Raw genomic sequence first — 20183 nt, forward strand, 5'->3', positions numbered from 1 at the left:
TCCAGTTGAAATGAGTGAGCGGAGAGACTCTGTTCCATTGCAGAAAGTTCATCTTTCGATTCTGGTGGGTGCAGACGGACTCCTGAAGCATTTTAAATCACCACTGCTCATTCTCTCTCCAGAGGGCTGCGTGTCTCATACAGCTGGTGCAGGAGGACCCCAGATCATCCACAGACCAGAGAGGCTGATTATATGTAGAGAGGGGTACATTGCGTTACGTGACTTTTATCCAAAGCAACGTACAATAAGTGTACAGAACAGGTCACGTAAGGTACAATATGCATTAAGTATCACTTATCCATAGCCATGAATTTAGTATTCAAGTTCACATGTTAAATATAGGCTGTAAAGTTACGGCAAGTCATAAACTACAAGCTAAAGCAGGGTAGAAACCTGCTACCTGATACCCTTTCTCCCTGGGGGGATTTATGACGCACTATGTGTCCATTTGGCCTGAGGGGCACTCTACTAATGTCCTGAGGGAGACACGACCACACAGTCCTGAGGGACACAAGAACACACAGTCCTGAGAGACACAAGAACACACAGTCCTGAGAGACACAAGACCACACAGTCCTGAGGGACACAAGACCACACAAGACCACACAGTCCTGAGGGACACAAGACCACACAGTCCTGAGGAACACAAGACCACACAGTCCTGAGAGACACAAGACCACACAGTCCTGAGGGACACAAGACCACACAGTCCTGAGGGACACAAGACCACACAGTCCTGAGGAACACAAGACCACACAGTCCTGAGAGACACAAGACCACACAGTCCTGAGGGACACAAGACCACACAGTCCTGAGGGACACAAGACCAGGCAGCCCTGAGGGACACAAGAACACACAGTCAAACCAGCTTCGTGCCCTCAGACTCTGACTGAAGCACATGGATTCGGTGAAAAGGCATATACCTCTTTACTCATCTACTGAGGGAGTAGTGTCCCTATTAAGGTGTCACAATAAACTGTGACACTGGCCCTTTCCAGTGGAAGAGCCACAGACCTTTAAAATAAAAAGCTTTATTCTGAATCAGTCCCTCAGGACCACACAGTCCTGAGGGACACAAGAACACACAGTCCTGAGAGACACAAGAACACACAGTCCTGAGAGACACAAGACCACACAGTCCTGAGGGACACAAGACCACACAAGACCACACAGTCCTGAGGGACACAAGACCACACAGTCCTGAGGAACACAAGACCACACAGTCCTGAGAGACACAAGACCACACAGTCCTGAGGGACACAAGACCACACAGTCCTGAGGGACACAAGACCACACAGTCCTGAGAGACACAAGACCACACAGTCCTGAGAGACACAAGACCACACAGTCCTGAGGGACACAAGACCACACAGTCCTGAGGGACACAAGACCAGGCAGCCCTGAGGGACACAAGAACACACAGTCCTGAGGGACACAAGACCAGGCAGTCCTGAGGGACACAAGACCACACAGTCCTGAGAGACACAAGACCACACAGTCCTGAGGGACACAAGACCAGGCAGTCCTGAGGGACACAAGACCACACAGTCCTGAGGGACACAAGACCAGGCAGTCCTGAGGGACACAAGACCAGGCAGTCCTGAGGGACACAAGACCACACAGTCCTGAGGGACACAAGACCAGGCAGTCCTGAGGGACACAAGACCAGGCAGTCCTGAGGGACACAAGACCACCATTCTCAGTCCACAGTAGCATGCTCAGGATTTGATTTTAAACCGTGGAACTGTTCACTGCACTGAGAATGAGTACTATAGCCTCATTCGCCACTCAGCCATCTCAAACCAGCTTCGTGCCCTCAGACTCTGACTGAAGCACATGGATTCGGTGAAAAGGCATATACCTCTTTACTCATCTACTGAGGGAGTAGTGTCCCTATTGAGGTGTCACAATAAACTGTGACACTGGCCCTTTCCAGTGGAAGAGCCACAGACCTTTAAAATAAAAAGCTTTATTCTGAATCAGATTGCATAACGCACTGTTTCACACGTGGCCTTGGTGTGGACATGGTTTGAGGTGGATTAATCTGTACTGCTGCTTGAGCGTATTTCTGTGTGAGCAGCACGGCGGTGCGTCCCAGGCGGTCCTGCGTCCTGTCTCGGAGGCTTTTTTGCATCCTCCCATCGCGCACTGCGTTTCTGAGCTGCTTTCTCATCAGGCTCCTGTCCGTGAGTGGATGCAGTTCCCGGCTCCTCGGTGCTGACCTTAAATCATGCGCATCCCTGCACTGGAGGAAGGGGGGAGGGGGAGCAGGGGAGCGGGGGGGGGCGGGGGCAGGATGAGGCTGCGCAGGCATGCTGTCACGTGCAGGAGAGCGTGAGACAGCATCCGAGCATGCAGCCGGGAAGCCTGCGATTCCTGAGAATCCCGCCCGACTGCCCCCTCACTCCCCGCCTGCCCCCTCACCCCTCATCTGTCCCCTGGGCTGCCCCCTCACCCCTTATCTGCCCCCTTGCCTGCCCCCTCACCCCTCATCTGCCCCCTTTCCTGCCCCCTCACCCCTCATCTGCCCCCCTGCCTGCCCCCTCACCCCTCATCTGCCCCCCTGCCTGCCCCCTCACCCGCTGCCTGCCCCTTCACCCCTCATCTGCCCCCTTGCCTGCTCCCTTACCCTCCCACCTGCCCCCTCCCTCCCCAGGCCCAACACCCTGTGCTGCAGTTCTGTTGTGGCTGTGTCTTTAGCTCCACTTTGGGTAATAAATAACGAATAAATACAGAAACGGCTCGGTGTTCGTCTTGACGGACCCTCAGACAGAAAGGAACTCTGTGAGCTTTATTAGGGCAACTGGAGCGGAATGAGCATCGCGGGTGAGAACTGGCAACCCCCTCCTCCATCCCGAGAACAGGCAGTGTGAGTCACATGATTGAACGCGTGCCGTAAACCCTGAGGGCTCACTGCTGTTTGGGTTTTGACATGCACTCTGCTGTACACTGAGTTTTAATTCACTGTTGAATCATCGCTCCCTGCTGACGTTTGGATTTATGGGGGGAATTGGCTAAGTGTATTGCACAGGGCTAGAATTACCTAGAACAATGTGAAGGGGCTTCTGATGGGAAATGCTGTTCTTTGAGGGGATTGATCTCCGATCAGAAGTGACATCATTTAAGAGTGCGTCTGTAAAAATGCTGCTTGCGGTTTCAGCATTAGCCGGGATGCAACTTGGTAACAGATGCTTTTGAATTTGGTGATTTTGAAAATGTATTATTTTTTTTTATGTGCATTTTGAAAAACTAGCAAGAACAACACTGGTGGCTTCTCATTGCAGGACTCCTGTATTCAGTAATGACCCATGATATACTCTATAATATGGCACAGTTGTTTTGCATTCCTTTCATGTCATTAAATCATTGGTTAGCTTTGTGATTAGCAATCGTCCAAAGACAGGAAAAATTATAAATACCAACGATAAATCAATGTTTTAACATGCATTTAATCGCATGACTAAAATTCTCCTTCAAAGTAAAATAAGTCACCTGTAAGCATGTCCACTGTAATAGCCTGTATAAACATGAGCTAGCTTGACAAAGGCTCAATTCAATCTTGGGACTCAGTCACGGTAATGTAAGCAGTTGAGCACAATTGAATGGGGGATTTGTTTAGTATGGAGACAGAGATGAGGGTGTGAGGCGGGCAGGGGAAGGGAGAGGGGGGGGTCTAACCTTTGGAAGTGCCTCTCTCTGGCTCTGCTTCCCACAGGCTCAGATGAATGTGTGCATTCTGGAGCGGTCCTCCAGCATGGCTCTGGCCCCCCGCCCCTCCTTTCTCCCTGCGCTGTGGAGAGGCAGGAGATCTTCGTAGCCCAGCCATTACCCGTGGTGTGCTCCATGATCGCTTTCTATCATTCATTATAACGGAGACAGTGATAAATAGTGCTATTGAAAATAATACTGAGTGCCCGTGATAGGCCTGCCGTTCAGGCAGTGGCAGCGGTGACAGGGGTTTCTGCAGAAATGGCACCTCTGCTGCGCGACTTCACTGAGGTAAATGTGAATGCAGGCACACACATGCACACTCACACACACACACTCACACACACACACACACACACTCTCAAGCTCTCACTCACAAACACACACACACACACACACACACACACACTCACACACACACACACACTCACACACACTCGCACACTCTCAAGCTCTCACTCACAAACACGCACATACTCACACCAGGCACACACATGCGCACACGCACACACACTCACACCAGGCACACACATGCGCACACTCACACACACTCACACCAGGCAAACACGCAATCACACACAATCACACAATCACACACGCACGCACGCACACACACACACACACACTCACTCACGCACACTCTACTGCGTGTCTACCTGCTACGGCAGCTTCTGCTGAAAGATCTTTGTTGTTGTGTATGTTTTTTTTCATTTTTATTTTTTTTATTATTATTATTTTTTTTAATCAGCCTCACCTGTTCCCTGCGTCTCCAGGTCAGGACTGCTCTCATCCTGCAAAACTCCTCTGATGCACTAAACCTGAGTATATTACTGAGAGCACACAGGTTCCATATACAAACGCCTCTTGCTTTCAACTGGCAAATTCACTGTGGTTTGAAAACGAAACCTTACAAAAAGTGTCAAAACCATTCACTGCCATGAATACTACATCTGTTTTTCCTTTGCCAAGGAAGACTTTCATTCACAAGAAAAGCTTGATTAGTGTCGTAAATGTTATATTGCCCCTGTAATCTACCAGAGTCACCCTGCTACAAGCATTAATCGTGTATGCAGCTTTTTAAAACCGACAATCGGAGCAATACTTCCGCCTCTCCTTGGAAACGTATGCCTCCATATTTAAATAATGAGACTACAGTGAGAGTGTGCCTCTGTGAGGAGATGAGGCCGTCAGAAACGCGATTCTTCCTCCGCTAACCGCCGCTTGTTAGGGAGGAGATTCCTGAGAACGCCTGTCGTCCAGTTCTGTGTACACACTGTTCTCTTTCTCTCTCTCTCTCTCCCTGTGTTTTTTTATTCAGAGTGTTTCGGAGCGGGTGAGAAAGGAAATGCCATCTGTGAGAGCTGGGAGGGAAAGGGCTGCCTTTATATTTTTAAAAGCAAACTAAAAACACATTTATTCCCACTCTTATGACCCTTGAGTTGTTGATATTGTTATGCTTTTGCTGCTGGTGCTGCTCTACTATCGTTGCAATGCTGTTTCCCACCCATTATGTATTGTCTTTTACAATCCTGTGTTTTTAAATATACAACTTGGGGAGACTTCTGTGAAATGCAATTTAACCCTTTATGGGCGGATGCGACCTGCACGTCACATCTCCCTTAACAAATGGATGCGACGCCAGAATTGTATTTGGTCATATGACCGTTTTTCAAGACACATGACCGTTGATATGCGTTCTGGTTCCTTGGAATTTCCATGGGTTTTCTACAGGGCTCCTCAGTCCGTAGTGGGTTAAATACATGATGGCTTGACTTGACTGTGGGGCGTGTTGAAGACGATGCCTGTCACCTGCGTGTTCACCAGTTCAGCTGTCTCCCCAGGCAAGCATCACATCACATCACATGCCTGCATATGCAGTATGAATAATTAGATCTTGGTGTAAACACGGGAATAACATGCTTTAGGTATCATTTGAAATGTTCTGATTTTCTGTACTTGTAAATATTTCTAGACAGAAGATAATTTAGTGTTGAATTTGAACTTTTAAAATTCAAACAAAGCTGTTGAAATGAAGCCATTAAAACATCAGACTGCATTCTGATGGAAGGCTCTCGCTGCTTCTCAGAAAGGGTGCTAACAAGCTCGCGACGGTTCAAAGTGCTGCTCTTCCGCTCGTTTGAACATCAAGATTTACATTACATTACATTATTGGCATTTGGCAGACGCTCTTATCCAGAGCAACGTATAGTTGATTAGACTAAGCAGGAGACAATCCTCCCCTGGAGCAATGCAGGGTTAAGGGCCTTGCTCAAGGGCCCAACGGCTGTGCAGATCTTATTGTGGCTACACCGGGATGAGAACCACCGACCGTATGTGTCCCAGTCATTCACCTTAACCAATACGCTACAGGCCACCCCATGTAAATCCATTGTGTAAATCCGTGGCGTTAAGCTGCAATATCCCCAGATTGGAAACTGGTATTAATTCCTGCATGGCCTTTTCCTAGTTGCATAACGTTTCCCTTCGGACTGAAAATGAGGAACTCTCAGGCAGATTGGGAAGCACTGTCTTGGCTTGGTTGACATCATCGCTTCCGTGAAGCAGTGGTCAGACCTGGAGCTGGCCCAACGTTTCTAATTGGCATAAGAAGGTCTCCGTTAAACATGATGTCAGTATTCCTAAATAATAGGCTGACTTTAGTAACAGTAGCCCACTTTGTGTTATTTTAAAAGAGGAACATGTTGCACCTCTTTGGCTCAAACAGCAATATTAGAAATATTCATGTAACATTTATAAAAGTGTGATGCATATATGTGAGAGAATTGTGAATTTTAGGAAAAGCACTTGAGGAGTTACAAAAGAACAAACAATAGAATTTGTAACCAAACCTCATATGTGCAAAACGAAAATACAGTCATCCTCCACAGAGCTCTCCCTCAGGCTCTCTGGAGGTTTGGCTCACTCTTAGCTCTGATATCAGGACTGTTAGAAGTTATCTGACTGAAGATCCTGGTGGGTTTCTGTAGTGGTCAGACTCCTTCATTGAAAGTGAAAGGCGTGTCAGCAAACGTGAATTTCCTCCAGGCTTTGTCTCGGCAGTTAGTCCAATCCTCAGAGCTTCCTCAGGCATGCGTTCCACGATGTAGACTAAACATTTACACAATCACACAGGCATCCAGGAGTGTGGATCAACTGTGCATTGCCATTTGTTTAATCTGCATTTGTTTGATCTTGCCAAACTGAGCAAACTTCCAGTCATTCCCAGCCTACCCAATGGAATGTAGTCCCTGTTTATGCCCTGTTTGACCAGCATGGCAGCCTCCAATGACCTGGAAGTCTGTCTGTGTTTACACTGTCCAGAGAAAGGGCTCAGTTAGACCATCTTAATGAATTTTCAGCAATTAGCAAAGTTGTTTCTATGACAACCTGTACGTGTTTTATGTCATATACAGGAAGCCAGACGTCTAGACTGACCTTTTGTAAGGTCAGTTAGGTTAGTCACAGCATTACACAAAATAAAGGTTCGTTATGTCTCCTTCGGTGTGAATTTCTGTCTTTTGTATTAAGAAGTGACCAGAATGGTGCCATTTCTTTCATTTCTTTTCAAAACACTTTTTCCATATAAATAAAAATTATTCTGATGAATTCATACAAACTGTATATTGATAGACATGGCAAGTCTAATTAATTGCAAAATGATAAAATGGCCGCCAAGATTGTCTAGACTGCCACAAAATGAAAGCCCACAGCAGAGCTCCTTATGAACTCATCCTTGTACTCCTGTCAGCGTGGAGTGCCAAGGGGTGTGCACGCGTGTGTGCGCGTGTGTGCGCGTGTGTGTGTGCGCGTGTGTGTGTGCGCATGTGTGTGCGCGCGTGTGTGTGCACGTGTGTGTGTGTGCACGTGTGTGTGTGTGTGCGCATGTGTGTGTGCGCATGTGTGTGTGTGTGTCCACCACTGTGTGTCAATGTTTTGCTCTGGGCTCTGTGTGTCAGCTCTCTCAGAAAGGTCACACCTCCAGAAATCCGCCCGTTCCTTCCTGTCACCGAGAGTCCGTCGGCATGTGAGCCGCCATCTGCCACCTGCCACCGTATTATTAGACCGGTGGACCCTGCACCCTCCAGAGCGCCCTGTCCCGGGACCGCACTGGGTATCCCATAGGTCAGCAGTCTATAGGGCTTTCCCCTCCTGCTCCCTGCTCCCTTCTCTGCTTCAACTCTGATCTCAAATGGCCCTGCAAAGATGGCAGCAAGAAATGCAAGACGCGCAGAACATATTCTTGGCCTCATCTGCCCTCTCGTTTTCTTTTTACTGCCTTTGGAAATATATAGCCCAACTATATTACTACTGCTTGTCCTGGTACAGTGCTATTTTATATCCACATGTAGATAGTGCCTGCTTTTTTATTGTTTTTCCTCGACTTGCCGTGATGTCTTAACTTATCTTTACGTGGAAGTGTAAAAGATGTGTCATTATCACAGTAGGGGGCTATTGCGGTTTAAGAATGTATGTATGTATGGAATCAGATAATTTTCTAGAATAACCAAGAGTTGCCTAGATTGCTTCTAACTTTGCTTATGCTCCATTGGGCTTCCTTGAGTGTGGGAATAATTTGTGTGATGCTGTGACTCACCTAATCCTGACACACATTAGTAACGTGCTATTAAAGGTAAATTAGCTTACGCCTGCTGCGGGATTGGACTTGCCCTGCATTCGAGAGACACTTCCTGCTGAATGTGGACCTGAGAGGGGTTTCGGAGGTGAGCTTGGCATTGGTGCATTCACCTGCAGGTAGTGTGGATTCTGGGTCAAGTAACCAGAAGTTTCTGGTTCCTTGAGTTCTGCTATACTGTATCCCAGAGCAAAGTCTTTAACCTCTGGTGTTTCAGCAGCCAGCCTGGTAATGAGAAAATAATGTGAGTTATAAAAGCCTTCTCATATTCCATGGAAATCCACCCCCCGGATCAGATTAGACTTTTCTGGGATTAGAACACTTTTTCAGTCCTGTAGGTTTCGTCAATAGAATAGAATAGAATAGAATAGCTTTATTGTCATTGCACAGTACAGAGCAACGAAATTACAGTTGACAGTTTCATCCCGTCCAAGAAACATACAGTGGCCATTTCATGGCCAACATGGGGAGGGAGACAGGGGCAGGGGAACTATCATTAGATAAGAAAGAAACAATGGGGGGAGATGAGGGAAAAAATACAACTCCCCAAACTGAGCTCCTTTAGGGGGGCCCAGTGTGGGATTATGAAAAAAAAAACCTTGGCACATAAGCAAACAATTAAACATCACAACAAGAAACTCGAGACATGCACATTTTGGTATTGGGAAAGGTCTCAGGGAGGGGCGGTCAACACGTACTCCAGAGTGCCACCACTGCATTGTTGGACATAGCTGAAAGGGCTTTACACTAACATTTTTCCAGTGACCACATGTGCTCCTTGAAGTAAAAAATGTAAAGTAAAGTAATTTTAAGTAAATTAATAATTTTATCTAAGGTATTCTCCCAGTTGGCACACATCTGTTCTCAGGAGCAGATGCTTGTAAAATGGCAGCCGTGTACGGCCCTGGCTGTGGAGAGGATGTGGCGAGGATGTGGCCTCATTAGGATATGCTCAGCTGTTTTGTCGGTATGTATGGCACTGGGTCAGCCGTGTGTATTATCTGTGCTGAGCCCTGGCCAGTGTTTACTCTGGGACTTGTGACCGAGTTCTCACCATGTAGCCTTGGAACCTCTCCCTGCCAGACTAGAGCGTAGTTCCGTATCTAGAGTACAAATCAAGCGTGTAAGTGCTGGTGTCAGCTTGCTGCATTCACTCTGTCCCTCTGAGGCGATGATTGTTGGTGTACACCATGGCTCAGTCTACGGAGCATAGCAATATCCATTAGTCTTGAGTAATCAATAGTTTCTCCATTTGGAACTGCTTAGAAACCTTCATGACAAGTGAATGTATCACTGTGCGTTCATCGGAAAGTGGCGCAGACTGTTTGATGAACTGCAGCTTTTATAGGGACACATTTTTAATTTATTCTGTGACTAAAGTGCTGCATCACACTTCGTCTTAATACCCTGTCCTCAGGGAAGCTATTAAAACCCCTCTGCCCTCCAGCTCTGCTCTTATGATAATTGCAATTTTGCACGGTTATCATGTAAATGGCTGTAGAACAGTAGCTTTTCAGGCTTGCCTTTCAGTTGATTTGTTTTCCCTTGCCATAATATTTGGTACGGATAATGAAGCTCTTCCTTTAGGCTGAGCTTTAGGGGCAGCTGAAGGGCCTGGTTTGGCTTTACACTGGCAGTTGCCAGGTGGGAAGTTGGTCCCAACAAGGCCACTTGTGAGAGACATTCTGCCACATTCGACCCAGCATATCTGCTGTTTGAAGATCTGTCACCACCTGAATGAGGAGATGGTCAACAAAATAGTCAGGACTATTCTGCCAAAGCTCTATGGATTGGTGCTGTTCTCACTATAGGGGTCATTGGTGGAAATACTCTCTCACACACACACACACACACACACACACACACACACACTTGCACAAAATTGACACCCTTCTGTGTGGCAGGATCTGTTTCTCTGCCAGACTCTGGCTGGGGTCCCTGGAGTTCCCGCTGTGCACTGTGTGCATGTCCCCTCTCAAGATGCCGGGGTTTGCTGCTGCACACCCCAAACACTTAGCCCCACAGCCTCTGCAAGCAGCACCACACAGCCTCTGCACCAATTAGAAGCGCCGTTACCAAGGCCGCTTGTGAGGGTTGCTAGGGCCCAGCTGGCCTGTGTGTGAAAAGGCTGGTGATTAGGGCAGCAGGGGGTTTGAGCGTTGCCACGGCAGCAATCCTTCTGGTCCCTGCTGCAGGCTCCGTCTGCGGTGCAGGTGGGGGGGGAGGGGCGGAGCCACATATAACACACTCCACTCTGTCACTTCCTCATCGACCAATGATTTATGACTTGGCATTTGGGCCGGGACATTGTCGCGAGAGAGAAAATGGCCGCTTAAATGTGAAATGATAATGCCTACGGCTCAGAGGTGGGCTGACATTTCTTTACAAGGTGTCTCTCTCTGGGGCTTAAAGAGACCTTTTGGTCTAATCGAGGTCTGAAATTCAGTCTGCGGCAGGCTCTGGCTGTCGTTTCAGCTCCGGTAGATTTCAGGTCAAAGAAAGATTAGATTTTCAGGGACAGTTTGCAAGAAGCGAGCTTCATGGAAGTGGGTTTGGTTGCATGTGGTGTTTACCACTTCAAGGAAGAAAAAAAAAAAGGTAGATTATTTTCGGGGGCAGGTCCACTTCCTGTTCTTGCTCTGTCCTTTTTTCGCTTGCTGTCTGTCAAATGTTGAGCTCAGTTTGCACAAGCTCAACTCTGCTCTCATGGCAGTTATTTGACAGCTGACGATGACCTATTGATATGTTCTGTTAGGGGTATTACTTTCTGTTGACAGGGCTTGCACTATTCCTAGTAATTTGTCCCCAGATGGAATAAAGTATATTTTACAGTAATTTGCTGTATAGGGGGATTTTCTTTAAGAGGGATACAAGCTTGAGGCTGGTTTTGCAGGCACAGTTTAAGCTTGCTCCTGGAGTAAATTGAGTTTTGTTATGGGGTACCTTCATTCCAAATTGAATTCTGTCTAGGACTAGACTTAATCTGTGTTTCAGAAACAGGTCCATGATTACTTGGAGTCTGTTATTTTCATGAAAGTATTGATTACTGACCTGAATGATTCAGTCAAGCATGTGACAATTGTACCAATCCATCATTCTGAGGTTTAATAACCTCCATTACAGGTGTAGCTGGCTGGTGTTATTTCAGGGTCCCAGTTGACTTAACACAACTGGTAAATTATTTATAGTTTTTCTTATTGCTGAAAAGGCATTTCTTTCAAATAGGTTTTTCTATGCTGGAGAAAAAATAAAACCCGAACACCATTATAATATTCTTCCGCTCAGCTGATGATGATGATGATGATGATGATGATGATGATGATGATGATGATGATGATGTCGATGTCATCACAGTAACCAGCATTCAGTTGCTCTACCTGTTGCCATGGAAGCAAAGGGCAGACTGTGTCAGAGTTCAGTAGTTGCAGACTCAAATCAAAAACAAGTGCACCATTTCTATACTTGAGCTCTACCTAGCAGTGGATATCTATCTTTATGTGCATGCAGGACTTTGAGAAGCACTTTTATTTTTGGCTCAAGTGACACATTCTTGCCCAGCAGGTCTTTTAATCAGCACGATATTATTTAATATCTTTTTCCCCATTATTTAGGCCATGCTGTGATCTGGCCTGACACATGTATAACAGATTAGCGGAGGGTGGACCTCCTTTTGAATAATTGCTTTTGGTTGGTTTGATACTTTATGAGTGTGCTGTAGAGAGTGTGCTCTAGCAGCAGGGATCCAGGCACAGAGTATTCGGTATTCATAGAGTATTCAGTGGACTGAACTAAACCAAACGCATGTACATGCGCTCACAAACGCTCTAAATGAAAAGCAACAAGCGCAAATAGCTCCTCTAAATCCCGGAAAAAAGCAAACACAGTTTCTCACTTTTCTGTTCTCCAGCATTGCAAACATTGACTGAATTTAAACCTGCCGATGTTTGCATTCTGTGCGAGTGCCTGTGTAAGTAGGCTGTGGTGTATTGACTCCAGACTGTCCACAATGGCTGCTTCTATTCTCATAGACCTTCCAGCCACGGGAATATTGATCTGGGAACATGCTGATCATTCTTTGCAGAGTGGTCTTTATGAAGTGTCCTTGCACTTCTGTGCATGCTTGCATACTATTTACAGTCGAACAAAATGGCTGAGCCCTTTTCATATTATTCATAGAGGTAATGAAAAGTTGTCATGTGAACTTGTGGTATAGCATATGATGCATGGAAACTTTTGGTATACATTATACTGTATTTGTGTACCCTTGCAAATTTAAACACCCTTTTCAGCCACAGCTCATTGAGATAGAGAGGGCAGTGTATAGTTACTGTGTGAGTCACCCGGTATTGGACTGATTTCTGAGCTTTTTGTACAGGGGTAAAATAGAAACGGGAGACCCAATATCCTCATTCTCCAGTCATGACTTTGTGATGTCACGCACAGCAGAGAGCCGAAACACAATCACGTGCCTCCCAGATGAGGAACAAACAAGTGAAAGTGCTGTAGTTATTACACTGGAGGAGCGGAGGAGAATGGACAGAGCACACTAAAGTTTGAAAGAGAGAGAGAGAGAGAGAGAGAGAGATGAGACAGACACTGAGGTGTGCTTGTGTGTTTGTGTTTGTTTGTGTGTGTGTGTGTATGTGGACAGAGCACACTAAATGGAGAGAGAGGGACAGAGGTGTTTGTGTGTGTGTGTGTGTGTGTTTGTGTGTGTCTGTGTGTGTATGTGTGTGGACAGAGCACACTAAACGGAGAGAGAGGGACAGAGGTGTTTGTGTGTGTGTGTGTGTGTGTGTGTGTGTGTGTGTGTTTGTGTGTGTTTGTGTGTGTCTGTGTGTGGACAGAGCACACTAAATGGAGAGAGAGGGACTGAGGTGTTTGTGTGTGAGTGAGTGTGAGTGTGAGAGTGTGAGAGTGGACGCACTAAATGGAGAGAGCGTGCACGTGGGCTACACTGTCATGAGGCTGACTCACCTCCTGAAGAGGAAGACTCCCTCTCCGTAAAGAGGCCTGTGTGAGCCATCTCCCCGCCCGGCGTTCAGAGACGTGTTCATCACCACCCTGCTGAACACGGCTCAAAAATGGGGGTTTAAAGTAATTACCAGAAAGCGACCCCAGAGTGACAGTCTCTGGGGCCAGGGCCAGATACGCAGGAGATGAGCTCAGAGCTTCAGGAAGGAGGAGAAATGAGAAGAAGAAGAAAGGAGCTGAATTGTATGGCTGAATCTGACCGTACTTGCCGCTGCCCTGGGGCTTTGTGCCTGTCCCTGCTCTGGCCCTGGCTCCAGTGTGTCCGTACAGGGGCTGTTTGTTTTTAAGGTGTCCTTCCTGCTCATGGGCCCAGCCTGCACCCCAGCTGTAGGCAGTGGAGAGAGATGGCAAAAAAGTTGGAATAAATGACAACAATGCAAAACAGCTGCTGCTTGAGCTGCATTGTGCAGTTTTTTTTTTGGATCTTTCTGGGTGTGGAGAGAACCTCGGTCGGTGCTGTCAGTGAAGTTCCCTTATTGCTGCGTGTTTACATTCCCTGCATATTCAGTGCAACATCCCTTCAAGTGAAAATGCAATGCAGTGTGCTAATCATCATTAAATGATGGCTCACCACCTCCCCAAAGTGATAATGGGTGGGGGGGACTGAACATGCTGTAAATGCCTTTCTGTGAAGCCATCCACCTCTGCTTTCTCAATGGGCAGAAAGTCAAAATCAGCCAAAATGATGTAGCCCTCTTCCCTCGTTGCTGACGGTCCTGAAAAGGAATTCCCCAGAACAAGCATTAGACTGTATGGGGCCTGCAGAGTGCTGGGATTGGCACAATGGCAACACTGTGTACGAAACCCAAAATGGACGCCGAGAAGAATGTGTCCTAATCTGTATTCCTTGTGTTGTTCGATGGTTGTCGGGGCTGCCACAATATAAGAGCTGAAAAACTGTTGGTTGAACCGGTTTGAATTTCAGGGTTGACATGAGGAAGCTAAGCCTGCTACGCATGTGCCATACAAAAAGCTTTGGCCTACATTCACTCTTACTCTCAGCTAGTGTGTGATGAATTCAGGCTGCTCACTGTGCATTCCCCATTTCACTGGAGAAAGGGCAGGTCCACGTACAGACCTGGCTCAAACATGTAATAGTTTTTTTGGATTCAAATACTTTTCTGCGCTCTATTGACCTTGCCTGGTGCAACTGGGCCGACCAAGAGGTCCAGAAAGCTGGGTTTGCACTTTTTGGAGTATTTCATAGGTTCCAATACACCAGACAAGCTCAGTAGAGTGTATTTGAGTATTTGAGACAATTGCGTATCAGACCCAGTGTGTCTGTCCACGTCTTACCACTTGTCCTCCTGTGAGATAGATTGAGAAGAGGAAGTTTTGTCTTCACAGGGTGCTGGTCGATTGGCAGTGCAGTTGGCTGCTTCTGCTTCTGTGGCTCAGTTTGTTTTGTCATACCCACACTCTGCCACACCCTGCCCTCTCTGAGCCTCCCGTCTGCCTGTTGGAGACCAGGGCAACCAGGGGACAGTCAGTCTATCAGTGGGGCTTCAGCTGCAACCAGGCTATTAATATCTATGAATGCCCTCCGTTCCTCTAACCTCCCATAGATACCCACATCCACCCCCAGCTCGGTGTCTATGGCAGGGATTAGCAGTGTGAAAACTGGGGTGTGTGTGCCAGTAAGCTGAGCTGGCGGTTTGGGGGTGGCGTGGCATGTTGGGCATGGAGGGGGGGATCCCCCTGTTCCTGTGGGATGCAGGGAAATGGAGAGGGAGGGGTGACGCACTGACACCCCAGGACAACAGCAGGTGTCTGCATTCCATCCTTTCCTCCATAATGTTTGGAGGCAAGAGTGCAAACAGGCTTGCACTGGGGTGCTGTGCACTTCTCTGGTAGACTGTATACTGTCTGTATTCCTTCTATTTTATGTGACACGGCACGGTGTATGTACAGTATGACGTGTGTAGTAATACAGTGTAACTTGTACCCCATAATTTAATTTTCAAAGCAATAACGTTGACTTAGTTTTGTTGCCTTTTCCATTTTATAGACACAATTACTTATGTAAGCATACTTTTATGATCCTTTCAGATCCAAAGAGCTACACTGAAATTTGATTTGGGGAAACGGGCTTACATTTTAAGCCAGTTTACAGATTAAGAACAAGTCATGGAGGAAGTAAAACAAGGAGGGTTGTTGGGTGGTGGGAGTGAGGTGGGGATCGGTGAGGGCTCAGGTGTTTTAGACGGTCAGGAAGCATTACATTACATTATTGGCATTTGGCAGACGCTCTTATCCAGAGCGACGTACAGTTGATTAGACTAAGCAGGAGACAATCCTCCCTTGGAGCAATGCAGGGTTAAGGGCCTTGCTCAAGGGCCCGCCGGCTGTGCGGATTTCATCGTGGCTACACCGGGATTAGAACCACCGACCTTACGTGTCCCAGTCATTCACCTTAACCACTACGCTACAGGCCACCCCAGGGGTTAGCCCAGGTCAGATGGGTGATTGGCAGGTCCTCAGGTGCCTTGGGAATTCTGCTGAGAGAACAGAGAAGGCTTCCTGTCTGCACTCAGCACTGCCGCGGAGTGTTAATTTCTGGGAGATTTCCTTTCACCTCACGCTTCCCGTCTCCTCACTCGCCCTAAATAGAAAAGGTTGCCGCAGAAACAGTTTCTTTTCCTCTATCTAATACTAATGCCAAAGCATTATAAAAAAAGGCTGTTGTTCTGTGTGAACACTGTTGGAATGGCAGACCTAAAAACCTGAGCATCATTTACAGTGGGCTCAAGAATTATTGGCACCCCTCACCAGCAATGCACAAACAAGGCTTAAAAAAAAAAAGAATAATATAATTATAGAGAAAGGTAATACACCAACATGTGCCAAATACTGTACTTTATTAATGTTTCAGTGGAAACTTGCCAAAATCATAACAATCATTTAATGAAAAATAAATTTCAACAAAATCAAGGTTTCAGAATTATTGACACCCTTCACCTATTACTTAGTGCAACCACCTCTGGCAAGGATAACAGCATGGAGTCTCTTCCTGTAATTTTTGACAAGATTAAGGAACACATTTGGATGGATTTTGGACCATTCCTCTTTGCATATCCTTTCAAGATCCTTCACGTTCTTGGGTTTTTGCTTATGAACTGACCTCTTCAACTCAGCCCACCGGTTTTCGATTGGATTGAGGTCTGGTGACTGAGATGGCCATTGCAGAACGTTGATTTTGTTGTCACGGGACCATTTCTGTGTGGATCTTGAGGTGTGTTTTGGGTCATTGTCTTGTTGGAAAGTCCACCTACGACCAAGTCCTAGACTTCTGGCAGAGGGAACCAGATACTTGCTGGAATTCATTATGCCATCAATCCTAACCAGTGCCTCTGGACCTCTGGAATTAAAACAGCCCCAAAACATGACTGACCCACCACCATATTTCACTGTGGGTATGAGGTGCTTCTCCTTGTATGCATCTCTGTTCCCACGCCAAACATACCGATGCTGTATCTGACCAAAACGTTCAATTTCTGACCAGAGAACCTGACGTTTGGCAAACTCCAAGCGCTTTCTTCTGTGTCTTGTGGTCAGAAAAGGCTTTCTTCTGGCAACCCTCCCAATGAGGCTGTGGTTATGGAGGTGGCGTCTGATGGTGCTTTTTGAAACCTGGTGACCCCAAGATGCTACCAAGGCCTGCAATTCTTTCACTGTGATCCTTGGGGATTTTGTTGCTTCTCTCACCATTCTCCTCAGTATCCTGGGGGGCAAGATGCAGTTGCGTCCTCTACCCATGAGATTTTCAACAGTTCCATATCTTTTGAACTTTTTTATAATTGCTCTGACAGTGCTCAGTGGTATATTCAATCGTTTGTGAATTTTCTTGTAGCCATTACCACGTTTATGAAGGTCTACGAACATCTGCCTCTTTTGAACTGCCAATTCTTTAGTTTTCTTCATGGTGTTGGATGACAAAGGGATATTGCATGTGTGTTACCTCATTTTTATACCCTCGTGAAACAGGAAGTGATGTAATCACTCAATACAGTTCCTTAACACATAGATAAACTTAAATAAGTGGAATTTAATCCCTGGTTTAATTTTGGTTGGTGTTATTTACAATAATGTTTAAGGGTGCCAATAATTGTGAAACATTGATTTGAAGGAAATTGATTTTTAATTAAATCAGTAAATGTTGTATTTGTATTTCGAGTTTGTCTATAAATATATTGTTTAGAATGTTTTTGAGTATTGTTTGTTCATTTTCTGTCAGGGGTGCCAATAATTTTTGAGCCCACTGTACATGAGTCCAATGATGAGTTTCTTTTGTTGAGAAAATGTAGACATGCAGATTAGTAGAGAGCTTCCAAATGAATAGCAAATAGTGTATTTAAACCTACTGAGAATATAAAAACAAATGAAAACAAAAGGCCCAAATCAGATCCTGTTAAAATATTTCTAATCAACAACCAGTTGATTACAAGGCAGATTCCAGGCATAAACCGGGCATCAACATCTCTAATCTTTCCCAGGAAATGTTATCAGATCTCAGATGTGAATTTGGTGAAAAGGTGAAAATAATCTGTTTAACACTGTTATCATTTCTCTCCTTACAGCTATTTTGAACCCCAAAAACCCAAAGGAACCCGCAAAGTCCTTCAGCTTTGATTACTCCTACTGGTCACACACCACGGTAAGATGGCCGCTTCTTATCGCCTCTGTCTTTGTTTCTTTTTTATTTACGTGGTGAATGCAAGGTTATTTCTTAAAATATTTCTACTGGCTTGAAAGCGTCACATTTTTGCATTATGAAAACACAGTAATGATGTGTTTTATGTGCCTGTGTGTGTTTCTTACAGCCGGAAGACCCCACCTTCGCCTCACAATGTCTGGTGTACAATGACATTGGGAAGGAGATGCTACAGCACGCCTTCGAGGGCTACAACGTCTGCATCTTTGCCTACGGACAGACGGGGGCTGGAAAGTCCTACACCATGATGGGCAAGCAGGAGGAGGGCCAGGAGGGCATCATTCCTCTGGTACGCTAGCGAGGCTAACTGCACCATTCCTACATTCTATGCACAGGTACACTAGCTAGGCTAACTGTATCACTCCCACATTAACCATACAGGTGCACTAGCAAGGCTAACTGGATCACTTTTACATTATCCACACATGTACACTAGCCAGGTGAACTGCATCACTCCTACATTAACCATACAGGTACACGAGCTAGGCTGACTGCATCGCTCCTACATTATACCCACGGATACGCTAGCTAGGCTAACTCCATCACTCCTACATTATACCCACGGTTACACTAGCTAGGCTAACTGCATTACTCCCACATTAACCATACCGGTACACTAGCGAGGCTAACTGCATCACTTTAACATTATCCACGCATGTACACTAGCCAGGCGACCTGCATCACTCCCTCATTAACCGTACAGGTACGCTAGCCAGGCTAACAGCATCGCTCCCACATTAACCGTACAGGTACGCTAGCCAGGCTAACAGCATCGCTCCCACATTAACCGTACAGGTACGCTAGCCAGGCTAACAGCATCGCTCCCACATTAACCGTACAGGTACGCTAGCCAGGCTAACAGCATCGCTCCCACATTATCCGCTTACCTGGAGTGACCTAGCCATGTTAAGTACAGCGCTTCGATTTTGGGAGCATTCAGCCGGGAATTCGTGCCGCCAGTTCCCCGGGCCCGACCTAAGCAGCCCTTTTAAAAGCAGTGTCCGTGTTTGATATTGATCAGCATCCCCTCTCTGAGTGTGCTTTAACCACTCTGTGATCCTCCTGCCCCCTCCCCCTACAGCTCTGTGAAGATCTCTTTGAGAAAATCAATGACAACAACCAGGAGGAGCTCTCGTACTCTGTGGAGGTGAGTGTCAGACCCCCGCGGGGCCCGGTGTCTCTCCCCAGGCCTGACGATGTCACGTGTAAGGGCCTACATCACCTCTTTTGTGAAGTGCCCGGTCTACATTAGGCCACCTTGCAAAGTGTTTCACATTATTAACACTTCATATATAATTCACCTTGTTCGACTTTGACCTTTGATGCTAGCATCAAAGCTGTAGCCCATGTCTCTCCAACGTCTAATTTGCTGAACTTTGTCTGGTTTCCTTTGAATCTAGAGAAATGCATTTGAGAGTTGTTACAGAATATTATGTATACACTCGCTGTAAGGGATGTTCACACTACAATAAGAAGGGATTCAATTATTTCATTATATTTGATCATTTGTAGTCTTCAGATATCAAATCTATTGATTATACATTTCAAATTGCCTTCTTTCTGCTATTGTAATCTGCTATAATGATTCTCTACTGATGAACACTTTTGGTGCACTGTTCTTCACTGTACCCCTGTAATACCATATTGAAAACATAAAGTACCCCTAATGCTGTGTCACAAGTTTGATTCTGCATGTAAGCATGTACGGAACTTGGGATGCTGTTCTTGTTCAGTGTCAGGAGGTAGTGGCAGCCCCAGTGTACAGCGTTATCCAGGATGGCTCTCGTTTTGTAGGTCAGCTACATGGAGATTTACTGTGAGAGGGTGCGGGACTTGCTGAACCCAAAGAACAAGGGGAACCTGCGTGTGCGGGAGCACCCCCTGCTGGGCCCCTACGTGGAGGACCTGTCCAAACTGGCCGTCACCTCCTACACTGACATCGCCGACCTGATGGACGCTGGCAACAAGGCCAGGTGAGCCAGTGCGCCGGAGCCTAAGCCCAAACTTTTTTACGTGGTTTAAAATGGTTCAGTTTTGGGCCGAGGGGCAGGACTGGGATGTGAAATGTGGTGTCTGTTTGTATGAGGTGAGAATCAG

At 46.4% G+C, this 20183-nt stretch overlaps 1 protein-coding gene across 8 annotated transcripts in view; it reads left to right on the plus strand.

Moving 5' to 3' along the window:
- kif1b (kinesin family member 1B) overlaps positions 1–20183 on the plus strand; it is an 82950-nt gene that overhangs the window by 10264 nt on the left and 52503 nt on the right. For all 8 annotated transcript variants that reach the window (XM_061257283.1, XM_061257281.1, XM_061257286.1 and 5 more), the window contains exons 3-6: positions 17953–18029; positions 18196–18375; positions 19168–19233; positions 19881–20059. In XM_061257283.1, coding sequence (XP_061113267.1) covers positions 17953–18029; positions 18196–18375; positions 19168–19233; positions 19881–20059 — 502 coding nt within the window. The remainder of the gene's footprint in view (positions 1–17952; positions 18030–18195; positions 18376–19167; positions 19234–19880; positions 20060–20183) is intronic.

Source organism: Conger conger, chromosome 10, assembly GCF_963514075.1.
Source record: "Conger conger chromosome 10, fConCon1.1, whole genome shotgun sequence".
Classification (NCBI taxonomy): domain Eukaryota; kingdom Metazoa; phylum Chordata; class Actinopteri; order Anguilliformes; family Congridae; genus Conger; species Conger conger.